Raw genomic sequence first — 23,853 nt, forward strand, 5'->3', positions numbered from 1 at the left:
ATGTCGGAAACAGGAAGGAGGAGAGGAGGCCGATTGACAAAGTGAGCAAGTACGCACATCGACATGGAAGCCAAAGTGGCATCTCGATAGACAGAGGGCTGGATTCCGCCATGGACAGTGACAGCGCTATCACATCAGCGGCCCAGATTCCGTTCTCTTACCTAGGAGACAACGGGCAGGTCGTTGAGAGTATCGAGATGAAGTACAGACCAAAGCACACAACGTCCAGTTACAACCGCCCAAGAAGTCGAGCAATACGGTCCGAATTCCAAGATCGCACATACACAACACACGGCCGTTTTTCGTCTTCGCCTTCAGCAGGCCCACGATTCGGTCTTACAATCACACCAACACTCTCGGTTCCTCCTTCACCAACTCCATCTACATCCGGCAGCACTTCGCCGATAAACCCTTTTCTCGATCCTCCTCCCAACGGTCTCCTTAGTCCCGACGTAAGCGCCACACTGGTGAAGCGGAGTTCGCTGGAATGGCAAGCCGAACGAGCCGCCTTCTTCGCTCCCACAACGCCGACATCTGTTCCAGCGTCTGGATCAGTGTCTCCTGCGCTAAGCTATACCGCAGAGAACGGTAACGAGACCTTTGAACTCAATCTCTCCGATATGGAGGCTTTGGAAGCTGGTACAGCACATTCTGGGTCTTCGACTCCTGGCAACAGAGGCAGCAGATTGGTCCGGAGGAGCAAGAGTTTTATTGACGAGGGTATCGGGATGATGGAAGGTGTTGTTGATGGCGTTGCTGCGACGATAGCGAGGTGGACGGATGATGACGGTGGGGATGACGCGTTGTTGTTGCCCGTTGCGCGAGGGAAGTGAACGAGTGCGCTGCAGTCTGGTTGTTATATGAATGAAAGAAAACAAAATCCGAAGGCGATGTAGACTTCTCGATTCTTCTTGACTATGCAGTTTGTACTTGCTTGATTAGTAGGTTGGGGTGAACATGCACTGGTTAATTGAAATGCACGATGTCGGTACTCGAGCAGCTGAACGGTGAGTCATGTAAAGGACGAATTTGAATTACAGCCGTGCGAGCGCGGTGTCTCGGAGCAAATGGTATCATCCAAGCAGGCCCCTCTCCTGGAACGCCAATAGTAATGCCTCGTATGCCCTCTCATAAATAGCTCAAATGTCAAAGTCCTTCCTAAGGATCTCTTGCACTTCGAGATCCATCTTCTTCTCAATCAAGTGGGCGGCCACGAGATTGCCGACCTTGCTGACGAGTTGCTCTCGGACGTCGTCAAGGTCTGGTGCTGTGTATGTTCCCTCATGTTGTTCCCTCTGTTTCCGCTCTCTCATGCTTTTGGGTACCAGGGCGGGGAAGGAGCCCACGAGTACTGCAAGCAGTATCTCAGTGTCGTGCCTCGTGCTCTCGTCGGCGAGCTTTTTAGAGAGGAAGTCATCGTTGTACATCTTAATGTTCGGTAGGATGAGTCCTCTCAGTGCGTCACCGGCGCCTAGGACGAGGAGCAACGCTTGTAGAGCGCCAAAGTGTGTTCCGACTGATTTGTCGGGATCCATAAACTGCTTCAGGCAGGTGCGTGCGATTCGTGCCTTGAGGCCTTGATTCGACGACGCGTGCTTCCGGCAAATGTCTTTGAGGAGGTGGGCTGCAAGCGTTCGCAGGTAGAATGCATCTTGGGTAGCACGGTTGTGGTCGGGTATGGTTCCGTTCAGCGTCTCTGAAGAGGCGTTGGATGGCGCAGGGTTTGCTGGTCCTACCTTGCCGCCTGTGCAGCACGTCAGGATGGGCGGTACCATGTATGCCACGTAGGGATCGAGGTAGATGGCCTGGTTCTTCAACAGCGCCTCTGCGGCACGCATCATCTGTGTCAAGATGAACAGGTTCTTCATATTGTGTGTAACCTTCTCGGCTATGAAGCTAAGGAGGTAGGTCGTCAGCTGGTGAATGCCCGGCTCCGTCGAGATCGCAGCAAGTGCCGCGTTCTGCCATTCGATGTTCGTCTCGTCGATGAGGGCGCCCGACAGCTTGTTGAAAAGCTCTTGCGATTCTTTGGATAGCACATGTTTGACGAGCGGTTTGACGTTGACGTTGTCCAGGCCGTTAGCCGCGGCCAAGTGAGGATTCGCGTTGGGTCCCTTGGGCAAGAGATCGCCGGTGTTGGTGTTGGGGTTCTGAGGTATCGAAGGCTGGACCCCTTCGACAGCGAGCCAGTGTGCCGTGAAGGTGATTTCCCGTGGCACCTTGGGCAGTGGGGCGTTGATGAGCTTCTCGAAATCGACCTCTTCGTCTTCGACATAGTACAAGGGCTGGCCGGGCCCCAGCGAAGCCTCACCGAAGCGCAGCGGTCGGGTAGACTCGTAGCCGTAGAGGGGCTCCACATTCAACACCTTGAGGGCATTGGATATATCCTGTGTGCTCAGCGTAGTCCGCTTCCCGTGTCGCATGAACTTGAGGGCCTCCTCTAGCACCTGTGCCAAGCGGAAGTCGACGTCGCGTGCCAGCTCTTCGACCACATTGTCGGCAAGTGAGGCGATGCCCACCGATTCGGCCACGTCGCGTACATTGTCGGGGTTCCAGACCGAAGACATGTTGGCGGGGCGCAGTGCGATGTGTGAGGGCTGGGGTGGAACTGGTGGGGCTGTCGGGTGCGGGCGCGCTGCGTCTAATGAAGCGGAAGGAGTGAAGAGAGCCGATGGGCGGACGGAGAGGGTATCACCAGCCGGGTGACGCAGGGACGGACGATGTGATTGCTAGCCCTACGACCCAGTGAAGCACATGTCGGACGGGCGCATGCGACGGTAGTGGACAGCGCCGTGGAGCAGCCGAGACGGTCGCTTCTAGATTGGGAGCGCGTCTCGAATAGGCGATTCTAGGCGACTGGCGGGAGTGCGAGGCTGGGGGGGATTGGCGTAGAGTGAGTCTGCCTGAAAGGAAGTCGCGATGCTCCAGGGCTCGCGTTGGCCTTGGCGCGCTGTCACGTCCGAGCGCGCCGGCCTTGTTGTCTGTGACTCGTCTCACCCTCACCACTTACCTGTCCGAACTTCGCAGGCTTTCACACCGATTGACATCCTCGCCAAAGCTGCATCTATCCATTTCAACAACTCTATATCATGACTGAAAAGTGAGGCTCGGTTGACTGGTCAGCCGTTTGCTTCACTTGAGTATAGACAAACATCGTCTCCTCATCACCTACTGATCGTCCCAAGTCCTAGCACGGGAATGCGTGCAGCTCGGCAAGCCAATCAAGGACTTTAGCAGCTGGGTGCGAGGCGTCTAGTCATGCCCACGAACGAATAGAAGTATTCGTGTATCCATCTTGACATCATGGCTTCGTAGACCGCCATTTCAGAATCCTACATTTGGAGGCAAAGCAATCTTCCCAGACACCTTGCACAAGGGGATGTGCGGCTGCGGAGCATCTTCCCCGCCGCCTACTTAGTTGCAAGCAGTACTCAACCCTGGTAGTCACACAATCGGTCGACTGTCGCTCGCCGTGCTCTCACCCGTCGACACGTTGTTTACCGCCGTTGAAGATGGCATCTTCTACACCCCAGATCAAGCTTTCTTCCGCCCGGGGAAGACTCTTATTCGCCGCTTGTACACCCGGTCTGCCAAACCAGCATCCCATTCCAGCATAACACTTTAGACTTAGTCCTTCCTGACGCCACCCGTCTATCCGCGCGGACGGGCCGCTGCGATTCTGATTGCCTTTGCCTGGCTTTTTGGGTCTGCCAACTAGACATACGCCCCTGTACGCCACTAGGTGACCTCTTATGGTGTTCATTGGGAGTGTAGGAAAACCTTGCCTCAGACTATTTAATATCGAGACTACGTTAGTGTTTTGTCCTCCAGAACAGTCTTCCACTCTTTCGCACATACAGCTCTTTGACTATCAACTTCCAATCCCGCGTCTGACCCATCAATATTACTGCTCTACGATCGATTTGTAACTACCACACGAACAGCATGGGCATCACTACGAGATCTTCAGTGGACAACGCCTCTGATCTGGTCAACGCACGCTCGGTTCATGCTCGATTGAGCTTATCAATGTCTACGCCGCCGCAGGACCGCTCAAGAGATGACCCACCGTCACCTCCACCCCAGCCCCCGCCCAGCCCAGCACACTGGAACCGTATTGTCCCGGTAAGTTCTACTGTGTATCGCATCGTATGATGTAGCTAACCCCACGCCAAGCTTGACCTTCTTTCACCACTAGAGATCTGAAATATGAGGAGACGAGTTGTCTCGGTGAGTACGAAACGCTCCCACAGACCTTTACCAAGTCTGACTTTACTGAGTAGAAGTAAAATTGCTTTTCTTCCTAAAGCAGCCACCAGGTTACATTCGACCGCGGCATCGGCATGTTATTGTTTGATCCTCCCTTAGTGGTCTGGCCTTGCATGCCCTTGTATCCTGCCAAGTATCGCTCTTCCCATGCGACGAGCGCTGGACTTTCTTTCGAATGTATGTTAATAGGTCAAACAGTGGTCATGGTGGCGTTTGTATGTTCTTGTCAGTCGCTAAGCGCGAAGCTCTCAGAGCTGAGTTGCCGTCGTCGTCACACTCCGTGCGAGACGTTTCCTTTTAAATTGAAAAGCTTCACTTCCTCGATGCCATCGTTGTTGTTCCCCGATCAATTGTGCTGTACAACTTGCCAGAATGTTAAAAGAACCTTCAACTCCGCCTAACGACCAGTAGGTATTGCAAGCATTTACCATAAGCACTGAGAACTTGATCTAGCTCTACTGAATCTAGATCTGTACCATCTCAGATCCCGATAGCGATGCCCCATAATTGCTGATGGTGGTACCTTCCAGCTCGCTTGACCCGCTAGCGCGCACTAGTCGCGTCAGGGTTTTCGGCTTTTCCAGATTCGCAGAATCCAGGCCTGCGGCTCCACTCGACTTCAGCTGACAGTACGTATACGTATATCACATCCACGTACGTCAACAGTCAAAAATTAACTCAAAATACGGCTCCCTTCACCTGGCTAGGCAGGAATCCAGCCGAGGCACAAGACGTACTGGGCACTAAGCTTGACTGCAAAGCTCCTGTAAGACTTGGCGCAGGATCGACAGTCCCACTATCCGCCACCAGCGGCTACCCACCTAACAACACCTGCCACTAAACGGCTGAGGGGACAAACACTCTCTCACCACCCTGCTGCTGACCACAGCTTCTGACCGCCGCCTCTCCTTCCTTCTCGTGCAGACCACCCAGCATGGCTGCCGACAAGCAAGGTACCGAGGAGCAGATCCTCCAATGGTACTCCAACCTCTACAGCCGCCGGGTCGACCTGGTAGGCGACTTTGCAGGCAGTGAGCGCTTTCTCGTACACGGCGAATCACTTTTGCTTCAGTGCTTCGGCGACCCACACATCGATTTCGACCCTGGATATCAATTGCTGCACGCATCGTACGCCGTCGAGAAATTCCTACAGGGTCTCGTCTCTCGAGGCTGCAACTTCCACATTGCCTTCTTCGACGAACATCAAGATCTTTGCGTACCCCAGGATGCGTCGCCAGCCATAAGCGAGAAGTACCTGCTTGCACGAGCAGCTATCATCCGCCATCTCAAGGTCAACCTGCCAGATGCTGTCCCAGAGATTGAGATCAACACCTTCTCATCAGTATCATCCGATGGCTTCACGGAGTATCTGCGTGCTACAGACATTTACTTCGTCTTGTGTCATGACGGAGCTTCCTTCACTGACATCCGCAAGAAGTTGGTCCTACAGAAGGACCTTGATACCCCACAGGGTGAAAACAAGGATGTACAGGAGCGCCAACAAGAGTACAAGACATCTTTCCGCACATTCATATACAGTATGATGCAGCGAGGCTATAGTGCGGCGCTTGTGAACGGACTGGAGTGGGCCGATACCAAAGTCGTCACAACTGTTCTGGAGCACGCACGCTCTATGACGCTTGATGTCTCATCAGCAGTACGTTACTACTACAGCCTTTTCCCCTATAAATCTTGCATCTAGCTTTTTTTTCCCTGAACAGTTTCCCCTTTGATAGCTTCGTCTGCTAACAACTTTGTTCAGGAGCCCCATACAAACAAGAGATTGACCGATGTCGTTGATCTGTCGCACATGCGCGGCTTTCTGCAGACGATCAGGACTTCTTGCGATCAACTCCTAACTGAGCGCGAATACTTGACAGTACTGGTAGCTTCAAAGCTCGCAGCTTCGCATGCCGATCTGTCGGCTGTCTTATTGCAGCATGCAGCATTGCTCTCGGAGCTTCCACTATCTGATCGTATCATCAAGCAGCGCGATATTCCGGATGACGTCAAATCTTTCATTTTGGACTTCTGCCACGAGGCGCGCAAGTTTATTGGTAGTCCTGCATGGGCTGAAGCCTTCAAAGGCCATCCGGACTGCGATTTGGCGGATCTTATCGACGGAAGACTTCTCGCACAGTGCGCGCGTAATCCCGCCACAGAGCCCAGCGAGCATCTCCAAACCCTGCTCAAGGCCACAGCAGCTCTGGACGTCCACGATCTCCCAGCTCAGCCAAAGTCCATTTCCACAACAAGCACGGACACTGCTGCGGCCCAGAACAGCGATGAAGAGACAACTACGTACAAAGTTTTGCCCTTCTCGAACGACGTTTTCGATCCTCATCTGGCGCCTATCAAACTAGATGTGTCAAAGTCAGGAGGCAAGGCAGACCCGACTACTGCTAACATCTTCCGCGAAGTTACGCATTGGCATAACCAGAGATCGTTGAATCAGAAAACAAAGGTCGTTGTCGAGAAAGATCCGAAGATAGCGAAGAAGGCTCTCCGCCGAAACCAGTTCTTCATGGCCGAGATGACTTCGTACGCCGCCAGTCTAACAAACGCCGTTGGCAAGGTACTAGATCCAGAGACCATCACTCTCGGCGACAAGTCGAAAGCAGGCCAAGCAAAATCTATGACACCGACTCAGACGATCGAGAACAAGCGACCGAAGCAATCGTCTAGACAGAGCACTAAGAACATTAATGCATCAAAGGAGGCCATGCTTGCCAACATCGCCGCAGGCTCGAAGCGCAAAGATGAGGAGAACGCGAAACAATGGTACCAAGCCTGGACCGTCTCATGTGCGGGCCTTGAGAAGCAGGTCGACTTGGCTTCCAGATACAACAAAGCCAGGCAATACCTAGCCGACCGCAATGAGGCTCAGCGCCAGGTCATTGGTCCCGATGTGCGGATGTACATGCTGAACGTTCTCCTGGAGATGTGGGTGCGATTTTGCCGTGACGGCGCCAAAGAGAAGGGTCTTTATGTCGCTGCGCTTCTTTTCGATACTGCTCGGACTATTAGCAACTATGAGACTGTTACCAAGACGATTGCAAAGTGTCTGGCTCTAACGATTGAGCGCCTGAAGCTGCCCACGCTGCAAGTGCCCACAGAACAAGGCGATCGGAAGCTGCCGTTCAAGTTTGTAAGTCGTCTAATAGCTTCACAACCCGCAACCGCTAACAGAATCATAGGTTCTGGAAGAGACTGTTGTATCGGATCTAGCCTTGACCCTCTCTCCAGAGGAGTTTCAGCTTCTCCACTGCGGACCGTACTTTGACCGTACGATCGATTCGGCGCCAGATTCCCGTGTACCGTTCGAGCCAGATGCGTGGCAGCGACGCGTGCTGGACGAAATTGATGCTCGCCGCAGTCTGCTCGTTATTGCCCCAACTTCAGCGGGTAAGACATTCATCTCGTTTTACGCCATGAAGCAGGTTCTCGAGGCGAACAACGATGATGTTCTTGTATATGTTGCTCCCACCAAAGCTTTGGTCAACCAAATCGCCGCTGAAATCCAGGCACGATTCTCGAAGAACTACAAGTACAGCCAGTCTGTTTGGGGTATTCACACACGAGACTACCGGATCAACAACCCCACAGGATGTCAGATTCTTGTAACAGTTCCCCACATTCTCCAGATAATGCTGTTGGCCCCTAGCAACGCGAAGAGCTGGTCCGAACGAGTGAAGTGGATTATCTTCGATGAAGTCCACTGTATCGGCCAAGCCGAAGACGGTGTCGTCTGGGAACAGCTGTTACTCATGGCTCCCTGCCCCATCATCGCGCTCTCGGCAACCATTGGTAATGCAGAATCTTTCAATGACTGGCTATCCGCTAGTCAGAAAGCCGCTGGCAATGAATTGGTCATGGTACAACACCCACACAGATATTCTGACCTCCGAAAGTTTGTATACACGCCGCCCGCCAAACGCAACGCAGCTAGCTATCTGCCGCTCCCGAGCAACCGCTCATTTGCGCAGCTGGGATTGGACGAACATACAGACTTCGCTTTCCTGCATCCTGTAGCCAGCTTGATCAATCGTACGCGCGGACTGCCCAGCGACTTGTCCCTTGAAGCCCGAGACTGCCTTACCTTATGGCAGAGTATGACCAAGCACCAGACGGCCGAGTACCCGGTAGACAAGTCTCTGGATCCATCTTCAATACTCCCGACAGTCATCAAGAAGGCAGACATAATCAACTGGCAGGCTGGCCTCAAGAAGCTTCTTACTGCATGGATGGCCGATGACAAGTCGCCTTTTGCTGAAGTTCGGAAGGATCTCAGCAGCCCCATTTCTGGCTTGCAAGAGCATCAAGTCAGCGAGGACGCTGGAAACGACGCTGTAGACAACAAGGGACAACTCGATGAGTTGGGCATGGAAATCAGCCACGACATCTCTAGCATACTACCTTTGCTCGCTGATCTGCAGCAACAAGACGCGCTTCCGGGTATCATATTCAACTACGATCGTGCGATTTGCGAGAAGATGTGCCAAACGCTCATGAAGCAACTTGTCGATGCCGAAGTCGCCTGGAAGGAGACTAGCCCGAAATGGAAGATCAAGCTGCAGCAGTGGGAGGACTGGAAGAAGGAGGTACGTTTATCTCTTTGATCAATAACTGCACGTGTAAAACTAACTCTTTTCTAGGTTGCGAGACGAGAGAAGCAAGGCCTTCGCGGAGATGCCTCGAAGGGCATGACTAAACAGGACCAGATGAAAGAAGCCGCCAACGTCGAGGTCAGCACCTTTGCTTCGTTTGATCCGAACAAGCCTCTCGATGGATTCCACTTCGCGGATCACAAGAAGTTGTCACAAGAAGAATTTGCTGTACACGCGAAGGAGCTACGTTATCGTGGGGTCGATGAATGGCTTATCGACGGCCTCATGCGCGGTATCGGTGTCCATCACGCTGGTATGAACCGAAAGTACAGGTACTGCGTTGAGATGTTATTCCGAAAGGGTTACCTTCGCGTTGTGATCGCAACAGGTACACTTGCTCTCGGTATCAACATGCCCTGTAAGACTGTCGTCTTCTCAGGCGACTCTGTCTTTTTGACGGCGCTCAACTTCCGTCAAGCCGCCGGTCGTGCAGGTCGTCGAGGTTTCGATATGCTTGGAAATGTCGTTTTCCACGGAGTGTCTCTCAGCAAGATCCACAAACTCATCAGCTCCCGGTTACCTGATCTCAACGGACATTTCCCCATCACGACAACACTGGTGCTCCGTTTGTTCACGTTGTTGAACTCATCCGAGAATGCGCCGTTCGCTGTCCGATGCGTCAACTCCCTGCTCTCACAGCCACGACTCTACCTTGGTGGCGAGGATGCGAAGATGACAGTCCTCCATCATCTGCGTTTCTCAATTGAGTACCTGCGGAGACAGCATCTTCTGGATGCGCAAGGTGTACCTTTGAACTTTGCAGGTGCTGTATCGCATCTGTACTTCACCGAGAACTCATCCTTTGCCTTCCACGCTCTGCTGAAGGATGGATACTTCCACGAGCTTTGCGCCAAGATCGACACAAACAAAGAGGTGGTATTACGCGAACTTATGCTCACTATGTCGCATTTGTTTGGCCGACGTCACTGTCGACAGGCGGACGAAGAATACGTACGAGAGATCGTGAAGAAGAGCCCATCGCTTGTGTTCCTGCCTTCAATGCCAGAGCACGCTGCGAATGTGTTGCGTCGCCACAACAAGACTACGCTCGACATTTTCACAGCTTACGTGCGCAGTTTCGTCGACCAACATGTTCAGGAGCCGGACAACACGCTCCCATTGACAGATGTCACCGTCGGTGCCGAAGCCTCTCCGAAATCAGAGAGCCAGAACGTGAAGGCACGCTCCACTTTTGTTGCTCTTTCGGGATACGATGACAAGTTCGAGTCCATTCACGATCTGTGCAGCACTAGCCGTTCCGGCGTTTTCCTTGAAGAGGCCGTCGTACCTCACGTTGGCCTCTACCCTGAGGATTCCGATCTCCCGCTGAACGCTTACCTTTATGACTTCTTCATGCACGGTGACGTCAACGCTCTGATCACGGCCAACAAGATTCGTCGTGGAGATGTATGGTTCGTACTGAACGACCTCAGTATGACGCTCGCCACGATTACTACAAGTTTGTCAAACTTCTTGGGTCTTGCAACAGAGTCCGATCTCGATTTCATCGACGTCCGAGGTGGTGGTGACGACGAGGAAGAGAACCGGGAAGACAAAATGCTACCGAGTGACACTGCGACAGAGGCCAGTTCAGCCACCACTGCTTCCACGAGCAAAGTCCCACCCAAGCAGGAACTGGCGTTCCAACCCAAGAAGAAGGCCAAGAAGAAGGTCGAAGAATCATGGGAGGATGAGATGGGGAGCTCTTCCAGCGAATCGGAAGTCGAAGAGAGCTGGGATGCCGATGACGATGATGAGAAGAAGGAACCGCCCGCTTGGGAGGAAGGCGAGGGCTTGTTGAATGTGCTGAAGGCGTTCAAGGCTCTGAAAGAAGACTTTGACACCAAGTTCAAGGCTATGTGGGCTTAAATGCATCAACGTATAGGCCTGTTTTACAGTGTCAATATCATAGACAATAGAGCCCATCACGAAGTAGATGTTCAACCAAAGAACTCCCATTATCGTATAGCTTCCTCAAGTCATGAATTCATACCATAACTCTCAACCCTCTTGTATCATGGCTGCGGTGGTACAAACTTGACTACGTTCCTCAGTAAATCTGTACCCGTCTTCTCACAAGCTAATAGCAAGCTGTCTATCCCCGGAATGCGTTCCAGCTCATCTTGCGTCTGCGGTCTTACTCTTAAGATTAGGTCCAACGTGTGGTCTGTTATAATGGGTGGAGCCGTTGCGGATCGAGCGGGCAATTTTCGCGTTACCAGTTTACTGAAGGCTAGAAGCTTTGACCGAGCGATGCGCGATGCAGGTGATAGCGGTGGGTTTTGTGCTGGGTCTGGCGCTGAGGCTGAAGAAGGGCCTTTGCTCACGACGTCGAGGGCATGGCTCAGGGACGGTTGCTGCGTAAACTTTGCTTTCGATCTAGAAGGTGTCGTTGTATCTAGTGGTCCTCCTTCCGATACCTTGCCAGCTAGTATGGTGCGAGGTGTGGTTATCGTCGGATTTTGTAACGATTCTCCCGCAGGCTGAGCGCCTTTTTCTGCGTCGGTCTTCACCGGACTCTCAGCGCGTTTGCGCTTGGTGCCGGCGCTTGTTCGCCGACGGCTGGGACTGCCAAAGTCTAGTGATGGGAGGGTATCGTCAGAGTCGTAAGGGGATGTACTGCCATGAGATTCATTGCCATGACCCACACCAAGTTTTGTCTCTGCCATAGTAAAAGATAGGCCGGTGTGTAGTTGAGGTGTCCGTGGGGGCGCTGTTTCGAAAGCGGGAGACGAGTCTCCAGAGCTATCATCTGCAACCTTGCGTTGCATCTTTGGGCGGCGAGGTGTATGCGGCAACTGGATTTCTGGTTCGGATGGCTTCACAGTCCCAGCTGGTTGCTTGATGCCGTTCGTGGCAAGAAAAAGTGAGATAACCTCGAGCCACTCGTTACCGTACTTTGTTTGCTGGATCTTTCCAATACCTTTTACAGCAAGCAAGCCCTCAGTATCGCAAGGCTGTGCGCGCGCGATGGCTTCTAGCAGAGTGTCGGATATGACGCGAGAAGGCTGTATCTTCCCAGTCTCTGCAAGGGATGCTCGCCGAACAGCTAACTCTTCGAACAATGCTTGTGAAATATGATCCAACGTTGACCCACTAGTGTTCGCAGGTGCAGTCTTCTTCGGTATTTTAGAGCTTGTTCTTGTTGTTCCACTCTTTGCAGGTTTGACACCAAAGAAGGCTTCTGTAGTGATGGTCGTACCGTCTCCGACGTCCAACAGTATCGGGTCATCTCTCGATGCCTTGCCGCTTGGGTACTTTTCTGCGTGAATCGGTAATGGTGGGGTAGGCCTCATGGCAAGTCTCTTCGCATTCATACATTTGTAAAGCATGAAACCCGCGTACGCATCTCCAGCCGCGTAGTTGATCTGGTCTTTCGACAGGGGCTTGCTCCAGTTGCTTGTCCTCACGTCGCCCTTGTAAAGGGGCAGACCGAGCTGCTCCTCCACCTGATGTGCCAAACTGACCAGCTTGACCGACACCAACTCCGGCTTTGCAGAGCCGAACTTTACGAGGCGGTAGAGATGGCTGGATTCGACGGCACCTTTGGGTTTGAGCCCGAAGAAGCGACTCAATCTCGAAAAGTCCGCCTTCAGCACATTGACACCTACTTTGCCAATCTTGGGATCCTCAAGAATGCGTTTCAGTGTCGGCGCAATTATGTCTTCGCTTGTCTTCCCTGGGTGCAGTCCGATGTGAAACAATGCAATCTTGTCTTCAGAAGCGAGTTGGATCAGTCCAATCTTGTTCTGCAAATCGTCTCTTTTCCAATCGTTCCACGGCCACTCCATGTCAAATCCAATGACAGGCTCTTCAAGGAACTGCTTCGCGTATATCTCGGATTGCGCTTTGTTCTTGCTGTACAAAACTTCGACTTCCTTGCCTTCCGGACCTCGGTAGAGGCGATGACTCCACCATTGTTTTGGTGCGGCTTGAGTAGATGAGAAACCATAGGACTGGAGTGACGAGGCTTTAGGCTTCTGTGGTTGTATGCAGTATGCGAGTGGCCAATGTGATTTCGGTGGTTTGGCGGGGTCTTTCGAAGCCACGACGGCGTGGCTGGAATTTGCCATTGATATTATGCCCTTCCAATAGAGATATCGTCCAGACCCAAGTCGCCGGCGAGTAATGATGGATAGCATAGGAGATACCTAGGAGGTATCCTTGATCGCGCGACATGCACGCAACGTGGCGATCGGCGCTAAGACAAGCACAGACTGTCTTCAGCGCGCGCTCACGTGTGGCGCCCCTAGCGTGTTTTGCCAGACGCTCTTGCCCAGCAGTCCATGGCTACTCCCGGTTGGTCCCATCAATGCTACGTCAGGCTTTCGTCTGGAACAGTTGTCGGAATCTGAAAGACGCCTATACTCGTCTCTTTGCTCCAGTTTCGGAGGTTGACACCTTGGCGAAACCCTGACAGGTCTGCAGACGTTCCCCACTGCGTCATTACGGCGGGGATGCAGACCGTGAACCGTTGCGAAATCCGCTACTTCAAACGGCTCTCACGACCTGCAGTCTCGATTTCGACCCCAGATATCTGCGCATTGTCTTTACTTAAGTAGGCGCTCTGTTCGGGGGCGCTTCGGAGAACCAGGCAGCGAGATATCGCCTGAACACTGTCACGTAGTTGAATGACGAAGGACTGACCACACAGCAGACATTTTCTCAGCATTATCAATGCCTCCTACGACTTCTTGCGACACATGAGCGAATTGTCGAAAGGTATGATCCCGGATTTGCTTTAGGCATTGTGGGCGTGACGATTGCCAAGATGTGACAGCTGGGTCTTCACGCAGATGCGGTTTCATAGTCATATGCAACACTCTACGTAAGCACGTCACCTACTATCGGCGCTAGATGCACTGCGACAGACTATGCCACGGCTTCAGCGAATATTCCTTGGGGCCGCGTACTTCGATAATGACGGTATATGTAGGCTGGTAGCCTCATTTCGGGCCGCCTCCAAAAAACCACTTTTATTCCATCCTGTGTGCAAAGTTCTCCACGCAATTGTTTATAAACATATTTACTTTATGATGCATTTCATACCTTCAGTATTGGTCGCTGGATTAGTGGGTCTTGCGCAGGCGCAAGTACCCTCAGGTTTTACGCCTCAGGCTACCACCAAGCTTGAAGTTATCTTCAATTCGACCATGGTCAACACAGCCGGGCAGCAATTAGCAAAAGCCTGTAAGTCTCCAGATATTCCAACTCAAATTGCAATCCTGACCTGTCTAGCTGCCGCGACACAACCACAACTTGCATTGTCCAGCGCCATGATAGACGCAAGCCAAACATACATGTTTGTGATGCTCGATCTCGATGTTCCACCAGCGGACGGCAGCACAGAACGCCGCACACTACTACACTGCATGAACACGGGATTCAAAGCAACAAAACAACAACTCATGGGCGCCGCCACTCTGCTCGCATCATCGGAAAAGGGTCCCGCCCCATACATCCCTCCAGGCCCTCCAGCGACCGACACAGTCGCGCATCGATACGTCGAACTGCTCTTCCCGCAACCTGCCAGTCTGAACATTCAGGCATCAGCATTTGCTGGCGTACAAGATAGGATAGGCTTTGACATCCAATCGTTCATGTCGCAGAACGGTGTGAGTGCGCCGCTCGCGGCAAACTTCTTCCGTGTTGACGGAAGGATAAGTGCAACGGCTAGTGGGACTGGATCAGCGACAGTAGCGTCGGGCGCTGCTGCTACCCCCACGGGAACACCACAGCCTTTTACGGGTGCAGCTGGCGAGATCAGCGTACCGTATGGGACGGCTGGTTTGCTTAGCGGTGTAGCTCTTTTCGCGGTGCTCGTATTGTAGTTCACTATGTATCTTGAACGAATGTTACGATGTTACGAACTCGATCTGGAAGCCGAAATCATTTCTAAACGTAAGACTGGTGATCAAAAAGCATCACAGCCACGCATACAATTATGCTTCGAGTTCTATATGCACTGCTCTAGTTCATCGCCTTATCAGTGTCCACGATACTGTAGTACTTGCTACTGCTTTTAACGCGCATGCCCTTGCCGTACTTGATCATTACGAGAAACACTGCCGATGCAGCCATTCCGACGAAGGCTGCGGATATGAAACAGTTCTGGTAGCCCAAGTCGGTCAGCCACGGCGTAATGCTACGTTTCGTTAGCAAGTCATTCTGTAAAAGCTTTGAGGAACTCACCCGTAGCTGATTGCAAACGACATGGTGTTGCGAATCAAGATAACCGTCACGATCGCATCGCCACTTATGTCGTGGTAGCTATCGATCATGTAGTTTACGCTGATGGTGACGCCGACTGATGAAGTAAAAGCGACACAACCCATGGCAAAGACGAGTCCGAACCAGTGTACGCCATGTGCAGCACCAACACCCCAGAGTATCAAGAATGCCGGGACCATCACCAAGCATACTGCAAATGGCCATAACCGATGTTCAGCCTCCATGACGCCGTTGTTCCGGCGTGCTAGTTTGATGGTCAACCAGTCGCTGAATCGTCCTGAGAACAGTGCTCCGGCAATCACTCCAATGCAGCAAGACACGTAACTGAGACCGACCATGGAAGGCTTGAAGTTGTACCCTGGGCCGCCGAGGATGATTGAGGCAGTGGCGTTCAAGACATTGAACCAAATGAGGTAAGAACCGTAGCTGAACCCTGCGTAAAAGATGACGGGCCAGCTCAGGTACATGAGACTACGTTTTGCGCGCTCGAAGACGTTTGATCCCGGGGACGGTTGCCAGATTGATAGCTTTTGCGTGAAAGTCTTTGTTGATACTCGCATATCATCGCTCGCAGTGGATTGCGAAGTCGTCCTGTCGGCTTTCTCTTGATCAACGACCTTGGATGAGTTTCTCTGCGGAGGCTCAGCTGTAACGGTGACTCCCTCAATCTTTCTTGTATAGTTAGTCTCCTCCATGAATAGGAACATGAAGATCAGCGAGACGGTCAAGAAGATTGCCGGCCAATAAAAGACCCACTGCCACCCTTGGCCTTCAGCAATGAAGCCAGAGATGATGGGAGCAAAGTAGTTGCTACCGGCCAATGAGAATGCGTAGAACCCCATGTATTTCCCACGCTGATGGGTGAAGTAGACATCAGTTACGGAGATTTCAGGTAGAGCTTCCACTGGTGCGACAAAGAAGCCCATGACGATACATCGAGCTATCCATTCGCCATTGCTTTTGACGTACGCACTTTGAAGGTCAGTATGGAATTATGTCACTGTAGATCTATCCACACTCACCTCCAGATACTGCATCCAATGGCACCGACGACCGATATGAGGAAAGTAAGACGTTTGCCGTATCGCAGTGCGAAAGGTTGCCAAAAGAGAAGACCCCAACCGAGGAACAGGAACATGTATCCAGTGCCCTCGTTCAGCGTTGACACAGAAACGCCCGAGGCTTCCGATAGTGGTACTAAGACGGAGTAAACTGTCGACACGGCGATACCCGTCATCCAGGTATAACTTCATGGCTGATTAGTCTCATATGTGGTGCGTGATAGTTCCACGTACAGGTTGGTACATATCGTTGATGTGAGCTTGCGGCGTGGAGACCAATTGAGCGGATCATCAGGATCACTCGATGGCGCTGGGTTGAGGATGATGTCCCCATTGCCTGCATGTCGAGCTTGAATGCTATGGTCCAAATCCACTAGATGCACAGTACCTGGCACGGGGGCCGTGTCGGCGGAGTCTGCGCCAACGGTCATCGTCATAGTCGTCTACCAACTAGATAGCTGTAGACTTCAACTGCTGATGCACTTATATTTTGACTGCTGAGCTTCTGGAACTGGTTGTACCAAAAGTAGACAACAAGAGTGGGGTGGTGTGCAGGTGGAACCCCAAGAACATGGGTAACCTCCAGGGCTGCGTCATTCCAGTTTGGAGCTCGTCGTGGAGCCTGCATGTTCGTTATCACATTCCCTCTGCTCCAAATTCTTGCCCTCAGGGGATATGATAGCAAGCCATGGAGATAGCCACGCAAATGTCTCTCCTAGGCTGCCCATCTCCGTGTGTGTCTTCCGGCTTCCGCAACTCAGCAGGTCCATGCGAGGGGACGAAGAGTCGAGACACGGGACGCAAAGCGGGGAAACATTCGCTTGATAGGCAGTGGAGGCGCTGCGTTCATTGGAAGATAACCGGGAAGTTGGAGTCGTTGGAGCTGGATGTAGTAAGGAGTCGCTCGCTAGCTGATGCGGGACGATGTGGGATGACGCGCTAAGGGCCGTTCGTCGGCCTCTATTCCGCTCCTCAACACCAACCACACGCCTTATCGGCTTTATCGCCATACGATAATCGGCCGTCGTATACCAGCACGGAACTTTTCCGATGACCACGTTCACGTACGGGATGTATCTCAGCGCCACGAATGCCAGGGTATCTTGTCTTGGGCCTAGCCTCGACAATGACGATACAGGTGGAGACAAGACCGCGATGCTGGTTCACACGATTGACAAACGCTTGAGCACACAGACTACTCACATCTTTCAATCATCTAAACTGAACCAGAATGGCCAATCACCCTTTTGAGCTCGCTATAGTTCAGCCCAAACCTGTGCCTCAAGGTACAGCAGATTACGAGAAGAAGCGAGCCTCAATCCTTGAAGCCTTCGCGCAGAAGGTGCCTCCGGAACTACGCTTGTCGCCAGAAATATTTGCCAGTCCACCGAAAGATGTTTCGAAAATACCAGTCACCTGTGGTATACTCACATCCGCTGAGATCGACATCACAGAAAAGTACGATGCAGTAGGCCTTGCTGAAGCCATCGCTGCACGCAAGCTATCAGCGGTCGAAGTAGCCACTGCATTCTCGAAACGCGCTATCGTTTCACATCAATTGACATGCTGTCTGACCCAATGGTTCATGGACGAGGCTGTCAAAAGGGCGCAAGAGCTGGACGACTACATGTTAAAGAACGGCAAGACGATTGGCCCGCTCCACGGTGTTCCCATTAGCATCAAAGAGCACATGCCCATTGCCGGAACCTATTCATCACAAGGCTCGTTAGCGAGCGTTGTCTTCAATGAGGAGGATTGCCTGCTGGTGTCGATGTTGAGAAATATGGGTGCGATATTCTACTGCAAAACCAATCAGCCTCAAACGATCATGCACTTGGAGTCGACATCTCACTATGGCCGCACGCTGAACCCCTTCAACATCAACCTTAGTGCAGGTGGCTCATCTGGTGGCGAAGCTGCCCTAGTGGCCATGAAGGGATCAGTGCTCGGCGTAGGCACAGATATCGGCGGCAGTATAAGAGGCCCTGCCGCATTTTGCGGTGTCTATGGATACAAGTCGACTTCATACATGCTACCGATGAAGGACTTCCTCGCTCATTCATTTTCGGCAGAGCTCAATGTTCTGTGTAGCACTGGTCCATTCTGTCGGAGTTTGCGCGACATGGATCTTTTCATGACGACCATTCTGGACCAAAAACCGTACCTGCTGGACCCTAAGGTCGTTCCGCTTCCTTGGACAGGCTTCAATACCAAGACGAAGAAGCCTCTGAGGGTCGGTATCATCGAGAACGACGGGTTCATCGACCCTCAGCCACCAGTTAAGCGCGCTATAGCCTGGGCACGTGAGCGCCTCTCAGACTCAAGGTACTCTGAGCTTGTTCAGGTAAAGCCGTTCACACCTTACAAGGCACAGGAAGCTTGGAAGCTGATCCGCCGTATGTACTGGCCAGGCGGTGGCAAACTAGCGAAGGAAGATGTCATGTCCACAGGCGAGCCAGTGTTACCACTGAGCGACTGGAACTGGAAAGATGTTGAGTCTCTCGGTATGCTTCATGCTGAAGAGGTTAATGAGCTTCGTGCTACTCGCGACAAATACCGGTATGAATTTGCCGACAGCTGGAATGAACAGGAAGTCGACATCGTCATTGGGCCTGCGTTTGTCGGCCCGGCCTCTGCGCATGACACTGCCTTCTATTGGACATATACGAGTCTGTATAACTTTGTTGACTACCCCGGGGTGGTTGTGCCGACACCCATCAAAGCAGAGGGCAAGGAAGCATATGCCGCAGGGTACAAGCCATTGAGCGATGAGTGCAGACACACCAAAGAGCTGTGGGAGAGCTCAGACTTCGAAGGAGCGCCGATCAACTTGCAAGTGAATGCAAGAAGGTATCACGATAATGACTTGTTCGGGACGTTGAAAGTCTTGAAGGATGTTTTGGATCTGCCGTAGTAATAGGCCTGTAACTCTGAACATAGCGCGCTCCTGTACACCACACACACCTATACTGCCAGTCTCATGGATATCCCAGTGACGGCTTTTATTTGTCCTAATGGAAAGCGCTATATTGATAGCAAAAGTGACGACATCAAACGCGCTTGATGGAAGCTGTGATGCAGGAACAACCGAGGTGGCCGCAAGCGGATGGAAGCGTGCAGGGATGTTGCGCGGAAGGTGCTGCTCACACGTCAACACCACACCACCCACGGGCGCAATACCCACTTTCCCCCCTAGACAAATCGCCCTTCCCACGATGTCGCTTTCATAACACGCATCTGCGCTCTCGCCGCGCATCATGGATTACACACATATCGCAGAGCTCAGTCCAGAGCTGGCCGCGATCGAATCGAAGCAGTTCCGAGCGACCGTCACGTTAATATGGCCGTATTCATCATCGACGCGACAATTTGCCCTGCTACTCGCTGAGCCCGAACTGCGACTACGGCGCAAGAATGGACAAGTCAGAGCGCGCTTCTCTGGCGCCAGCGCGAAGGCCATTGCGACAGCAGGCGTGGGCATTGGCGATGAGGTGGTTCTGAGCCTGCGAGGTGCCGAATTTGTTAAGGAAGGCGCCGTCAGCACACCAGGCAAGAGCATTGAGTGGGAGCTATCATACACACAGACAGTAGTGATCCAGGTCTATCGAAATGGCAGCGAAACAGCAAATCTCGAACTCGTCGATGCCGCGCCCACGCCTGCGATCGGATCGCCTCTCCGCCCAGCAGCCCCGATACCTGCGCGCGAATTCTCCTCCCCTGCTTTCTTCAAGCGGGCGCGCTTATCCGACGGTCCCTCCTTCCCAGCACCCTACGATCCCTTGGCCGACGAGACGGAAGACGGCCATGACCGAAAGCGACATCGGAAGTCATACGGGGACTGGAAGGCGTGGACATACAGCGCGAGGACACCATCGCCGGAGAAAGAGGATGTGAACATGGAAGAAGAACTCGAGTCTGTTGAAGCGTCGCCTAGTCGTGCAGGGCAGCTTCCGCGCACCCCCGTTTCGCCTCAACGACCAGCCGGGTCCTTGCATGTTCAGGAAGACGAAGAGACGGAGCCGAATACTCCAACAGAGGAAGATGCAGAGGTCGTTGGCGAGTCTTCTACGGGGCCACCAAAGGACGCCGATTCCCACGATCTCCACACTGGGCCCGACGAACACCCATCATCAGATGCACAATATGCTTTTGGAGGCGATACCGAGATTGACACTGAAGTTAATACCGAGGAAGAAGGCAACACGCGCGATGAGCTTAATGCTACCAGCACTAGCACCACCGAGGCGGATGTCGAAGAACAAGAAGACAGACCACTTGAGCGCGTCCAAGAACCAGTGGTTGACATAGAGGCAGTCACAGGAAAGGATAAGATGACTTTGACTCATGAAACAAGCTCCTCAGAAGTCGTAAAATCACATGTGGAAACCGAACCTGTGCCCGCCGCTGGGGCTGACAACCACGCCAACAACGAGCTTACGATTGCTATGCCTCCTCCCGCCTTCCCATCGGTCGCTGCAGGCTTGTTAACGCCCATCGGTCGAGAGCCTGAAAGTCCAACACTTGCGCCACAAGACGCCTCCAATCTTCCATTGCCGTCACCGTTTCCAGGAGAGCATGATGCTGATGCTGCGTCTTACTTTGGCGTTGCTACTACTATCGAACAGTCGGTCGAAGCCGATACTACGGGAGACAAGGAAGAAGATCCACCAAGTGAAGCGAGCTACATCGGCGAGACGTCCTTCTTCAGCTCAATAGGCTCATCGAGAGCTTCGGTGTTCCACCCGAACCACGAGTCGGCCTACACACCTGTACGATTCACATTCGGCATGGACGGTGCTGGCTATTCTCGCCCCATGGAGCTATCGTCGCCTCCGCCAGAAGCTCAACCAATCGAGGAGAAAGCTGAGAACATCGACGTTTCAACATCGCCCGCCCCTCGCGAACACGAGGATGGCGATTTGGAAGCAGAAGATATATCTCAGTCATGCCTGAGCACTCCACAGAGCGATGATACAGATGAGGCCGTTGAAGATTTGACTACTGCAAATCCAGAAATGGTTGAAGACGAAACGGCCGAGCCAGAAGTCGTAGAACTCTCCTCGGAGGACGAAGAAGAAGCCTTGAGTGAGATCGAGCCGGATTTTATGGCAGTCGAATCTATGATGCAGCCCAACACTGCTCAGCAGCCTGAAGAAAACTCCAATGTCTCGGATGACATGCAATCTGTGACCGGAAGCCTAGAGGACACCCGTGGCCAAGCACTGGATACAGGCACACAACATGCCACAGCTACGTCAGCTATCGTCGACTTAGGCTCCCCTTCAGACGATAACAGCGAGATTGACAGCAGGCATGAAGAGCAGCAGCCTAGCTCTAGCCGAAGACAATCTCCTTCTCAGGACCAGCCCTCTGCCATGGATCTTGGCAATCATAGTGAGTTTGTAAACCTGGATTTTGCGACCGCGGACGCACCTGCTCTTGATACATCAGAGGAGCGAACAATTACTCACACCAAATCTCAGGAACCGGAGCCTGACGTTGTACCACACCCCACGGAGGAACCGTTTTTACCTGTCGGTGATCTGCCAGAATCGAGCTTTGAGGCTACTGACGATTACTTGCAAGACGCATTTCCGATGGAACACGCATCATTCGGGCAGGAACATGAGCAGATAGCTGCCTTTGAAGATGACCGTCAATCGGATGTCCACATGGAAACAATAGAAGAGGCCGCCGTATTCCAGGCAGACGAATTGAATGACCAATTAGCGCCTGTCGATACCGCCCAGACAGCTAATGAGCCTGTGAGCCAGCATTCTGACATCGGACCTGAGGATGCCCACAAGATCGAAAGCATGGGTGTTGTGCTTGAGCCGCCTGCAAAAAATACCAGGTCAAAAGCAAAGGCATCAGCGCCCCTGGAGAAAGAAGATGCTGCTGTCCCTGAAGCCAACAAACGATCCAAAAGATTTGTGACTTCTCGTGCCCGTTGCGCCGTTTCACCACCCAGAACACGCACTCATTCTGTCCTCTCTCCTTCGCAGGAATCCACACAGACTTCTCCTTATAGTCTTCGTTCACAGTCGAGATTGTCGCCAATGGAAAGCTTGTCAACTGGTGCTAGCATCGCTCGTCAGAGAGGCTCGCGTAGACATGCTTCGCAAAGAAGTGTAGACTCTATACCCGATATTGAAGTATCCCAAACGCAGGAGTATGACCGAATTGTTTCCAGCTTCCAGCCGTCGCAGGAGCTGGGTGCCTCACAAGGCAGATATTCCGATGCCGCTTTCATCAAAGACTCTGAAGAAGAGAGCGCACGCTCTGAGTGTTCGATATCTACTGTGCATCCCTCAGATATGGAGTATATGCATCACAGCGACCCTGTCGACCGTGCCAATGCTTTTGATGATGAGAATGATGAAGGCTTGAAACCGCCGCCAGCAACTGCGCCAGAGTTAGGGCCTTCAAAGCAGAAGGTCAGAGGGAAGAAGAACGCGCAGCAAAGCGTGGAGATGAGGAGTAGTAGTCCTGCTCAACCCGAATCTCCGTACGTTACACAGCCATTGGTCAGCAGTCCAGGTACGCAACGACATGTAGCGCGATCAAAGGACACGATAACTCCCAGCCCACGTAACGTACGAAGAACGAGGAGAAAAGTATACGATCTTCCAGGTGGAGGTAGCCAAGACGTCGGTGATATTGACGCGCTCATGCGCAGCTCACCACCCGTTTCACCTGGGATCGACCAACGGACGAGACAACAGAGCAAAAGGCCCATCACCCCTGTTGCAAGCCAGCAGATTGCCATGGAGTCGCAGCCCAGCATCAACGCCCAACATGAACAAAACACCCTTTTGACGCCTCAGCTCACGCAAACAACATCTGCAGGTCTGCGCTCCGTCCAAGCCGAGGCCGAGGTCGACATGGAAGTCTTGACCGCATCACCAGAGCCCAAAACAACACCGCGCCGCAAACAAAGATCGGTCGACGCAGCAACTATCCCCGCATCTCCAGCATTGATTGACCCATCGTCCGACGACGCCAACACTGAGACGCCTGAGCCACCCTCTGTCGGCCTTTCCACTCCGCTAGCTTACTATACTCCTCTAAAGGACCTCGTCTACTTCCTCAACCGCTCCTCCGATTTCCACTCGGCTACCAAACCCGACATACTTGCCTTGGTCACCTCTCCTACTACGCCAAGTGAAAAGGCCAAGAAGGGTCCAAAACACTGGTTTACTAGTCTGCAGATAACGGATGCTAGCTCCTGGCCCGAGACGACAACAGTACAAATCTTCCGCGCTTATCAAAATGCACTTCCAGAGGCGCAGGTTGGCGATGTGGTCTTACTCCGCGCATTCGCTGTGAAGTCGTTGAACCGGCATCCTATGTTGATAAGCGCAGACGAGAGTGCGTGGTGTGTATGGCACTGGGGCAAACCTGTCTGGGGAGCGAAGAGAGGTGCGTTTGGTGAATTGAGGGCAAGAGAGGAGATCAAAGGACCGGCTGTTGAGAAGGGTGCAGGGGAATGGCGCGAAGTGGAGAAGTTGAGGGGTTGGTATACCACGAAGATAGGTACTGAGCTGGCAGAGAAAGAGGAGGCGAGGGTTCGAACGAGGAGTAAAGACAAGGGAAAAGAGCCCGCAGGTGAAGATGCATGAGTG

The 23,853-nt window shown here is 52.7% G+C and overlaps 7 protein-coding genes across 7 annotated transcripts; 4 read left to right on the forward strand and 3 right to left on the reverse strand.

The window, feature by feature from the left end:
• Nucleotides 1–1,139: 1,139 nt before the first annotated feature.
• On the reverse strand, nucleotides 1,140–2,567 carry J4E90_005796 (uncharacterized protein; the record flags this gene model as incomplete). Its single annotated transcript, XM_051435348.1, has 1 exon — nucleotides 1,140–2,567. One exon carries the CDS (start codon nucleotides 2,565–2,567, stop codon nucleotides 1,140–1,142), a length of 1,428 nt encoding a protein of 475 aa, XP_051291372.1.
• Nucleotides 2,568–5,203: 2,636 nt separating this feature from the next.
• On the forward strand, nucleotides 5,204–10,805 carry J4E90_005797 (uncharacterized protein; the record flags this gene model as incomplete). Its single annotated transcript, XM_051435349.1, has 4 exons — nucleotides 5,204–5,926; nucleotides 6,032–7,417; nucleotides 7,467–8,870; nucleotides 8,925–10,805. 4 exons carry the CDS (start codon nucleotides 5,204–5,206, stop codon nucleotides 10,803–10,805), a joined length of 5,394 nt encoding a protein of 1,797 aa, XP_051291373.1.
• Nucleotides 10,806–10,951: 146 nt separating this feature from the next.
• On the reverse strand, nucleotides 10,952–13,383 carry J4E90_005798 (uncharacterized protein; the record flags this gene model as incomplete). Its single annotated transcript, XM_051435350.1, has 2 exons — nucleotides 10,952–12,845; nucleotides 13,376–13,383. The coding sequence occupies 2 exons, from the start codon at nucleotides 13,381–13,383 to the stop codon at nucleotides 10,952–10,954; spliced, it is 1,902 nt and encodes a 633-aa protein (XP_051291374.1).
• Nucleotides 13,384–14,212: 829 nt separating this feature from the next.
• J4E90_005799 (uncharacterized protein) lies at nucleotides 14,213–14,767 on the forward strand (the record flags this gene model as incomplete). The annotated part of the gene is made up of 1 exon (XM_051435351.1): nucleotides 14,213–14,767. One exon carries the CDS (start codon nucleotides 14,213–14,215, stop codon nucleotides 14,765–14,767), a length of 555 nt encoding a protein of 184 aa, XP_051291375.1.
• Nucleotides 14,768–14,906: 139 nt separating this feature from the next.
• On the reverse strand, nucleotides 14,907–16,093 carry J4E90_005800 (uncharacterized protein; the record flags this gene model as incomplete). Its single annotated transcript, XM_051435352.1, has 2 exons — nucleotides 14,907–15,081; nucleotides 15,129–16,093. The coding sequence occupies 2 exons, from the start codon at nucleotides 16,091–16,093 to the stop codon at nucleotides 14,907–14,909; spliced, it is 1,140 nt and encodes a 379-aa protein (XP_051291376.1).
• A 1,366-nt stretch (nucleotides 16,094–17,459) lies between these two features.
• J4E90_005801 (uncharacterized protein) lies at nucleotides 17,460–19,142 on the forward strand (the record flags this gene model as incomplete). Its single annotated transcript, XM_051435353.1, has 1 exon — nucleotides 17,460–19,142. One exon carries the CDS (start codon nucleotides 17,460–17,462, stop codon nucleotides 19,140–19,142), a length of 1,683 nt encoding a protein of 560 aa, XP_051291377.1.
• A 343-nt stretch (nucleotides 19,143–19,485) lies between these two features.
• On the forward strand, nucleotides 19,486–23,850 carry J4E90_005802 (uncharacterized protein; the record flags this gene model as incomplete). Its single annotated transcript, XM_051435354.1, has 2 exons — nucleotides 19,486–22,161; nucleotides 22,327–23,850. The coding sequence occupies 2 exons, from the start codon at nucleotides 19,486–19,488 to the stop codon at nucleotides 23,848–23,850; spliced, it is 4,200 nt and encodes a 1,399-aa protein (XP_051291378.1).
• Nucleotides 23,851–23,853: the final 3 nt, after the last annotated feature.

The sequence above is a fragment of the Alternaria incomplexa genome (genome assembly GCF_024043165.1).
Source record: "Alternaria incomplexa strain BMP 0042 chromosome Unknown scaffold_7, whole genome shotgun sequence".
NCBI classification, from domain to species: domain Eukaryota; kingdom Fungi; phylum Ascomycota; class Dothideomycetes; order Pleosporales; family Pleosporaceae; genus Alternaria; species Alternaria incomplexa.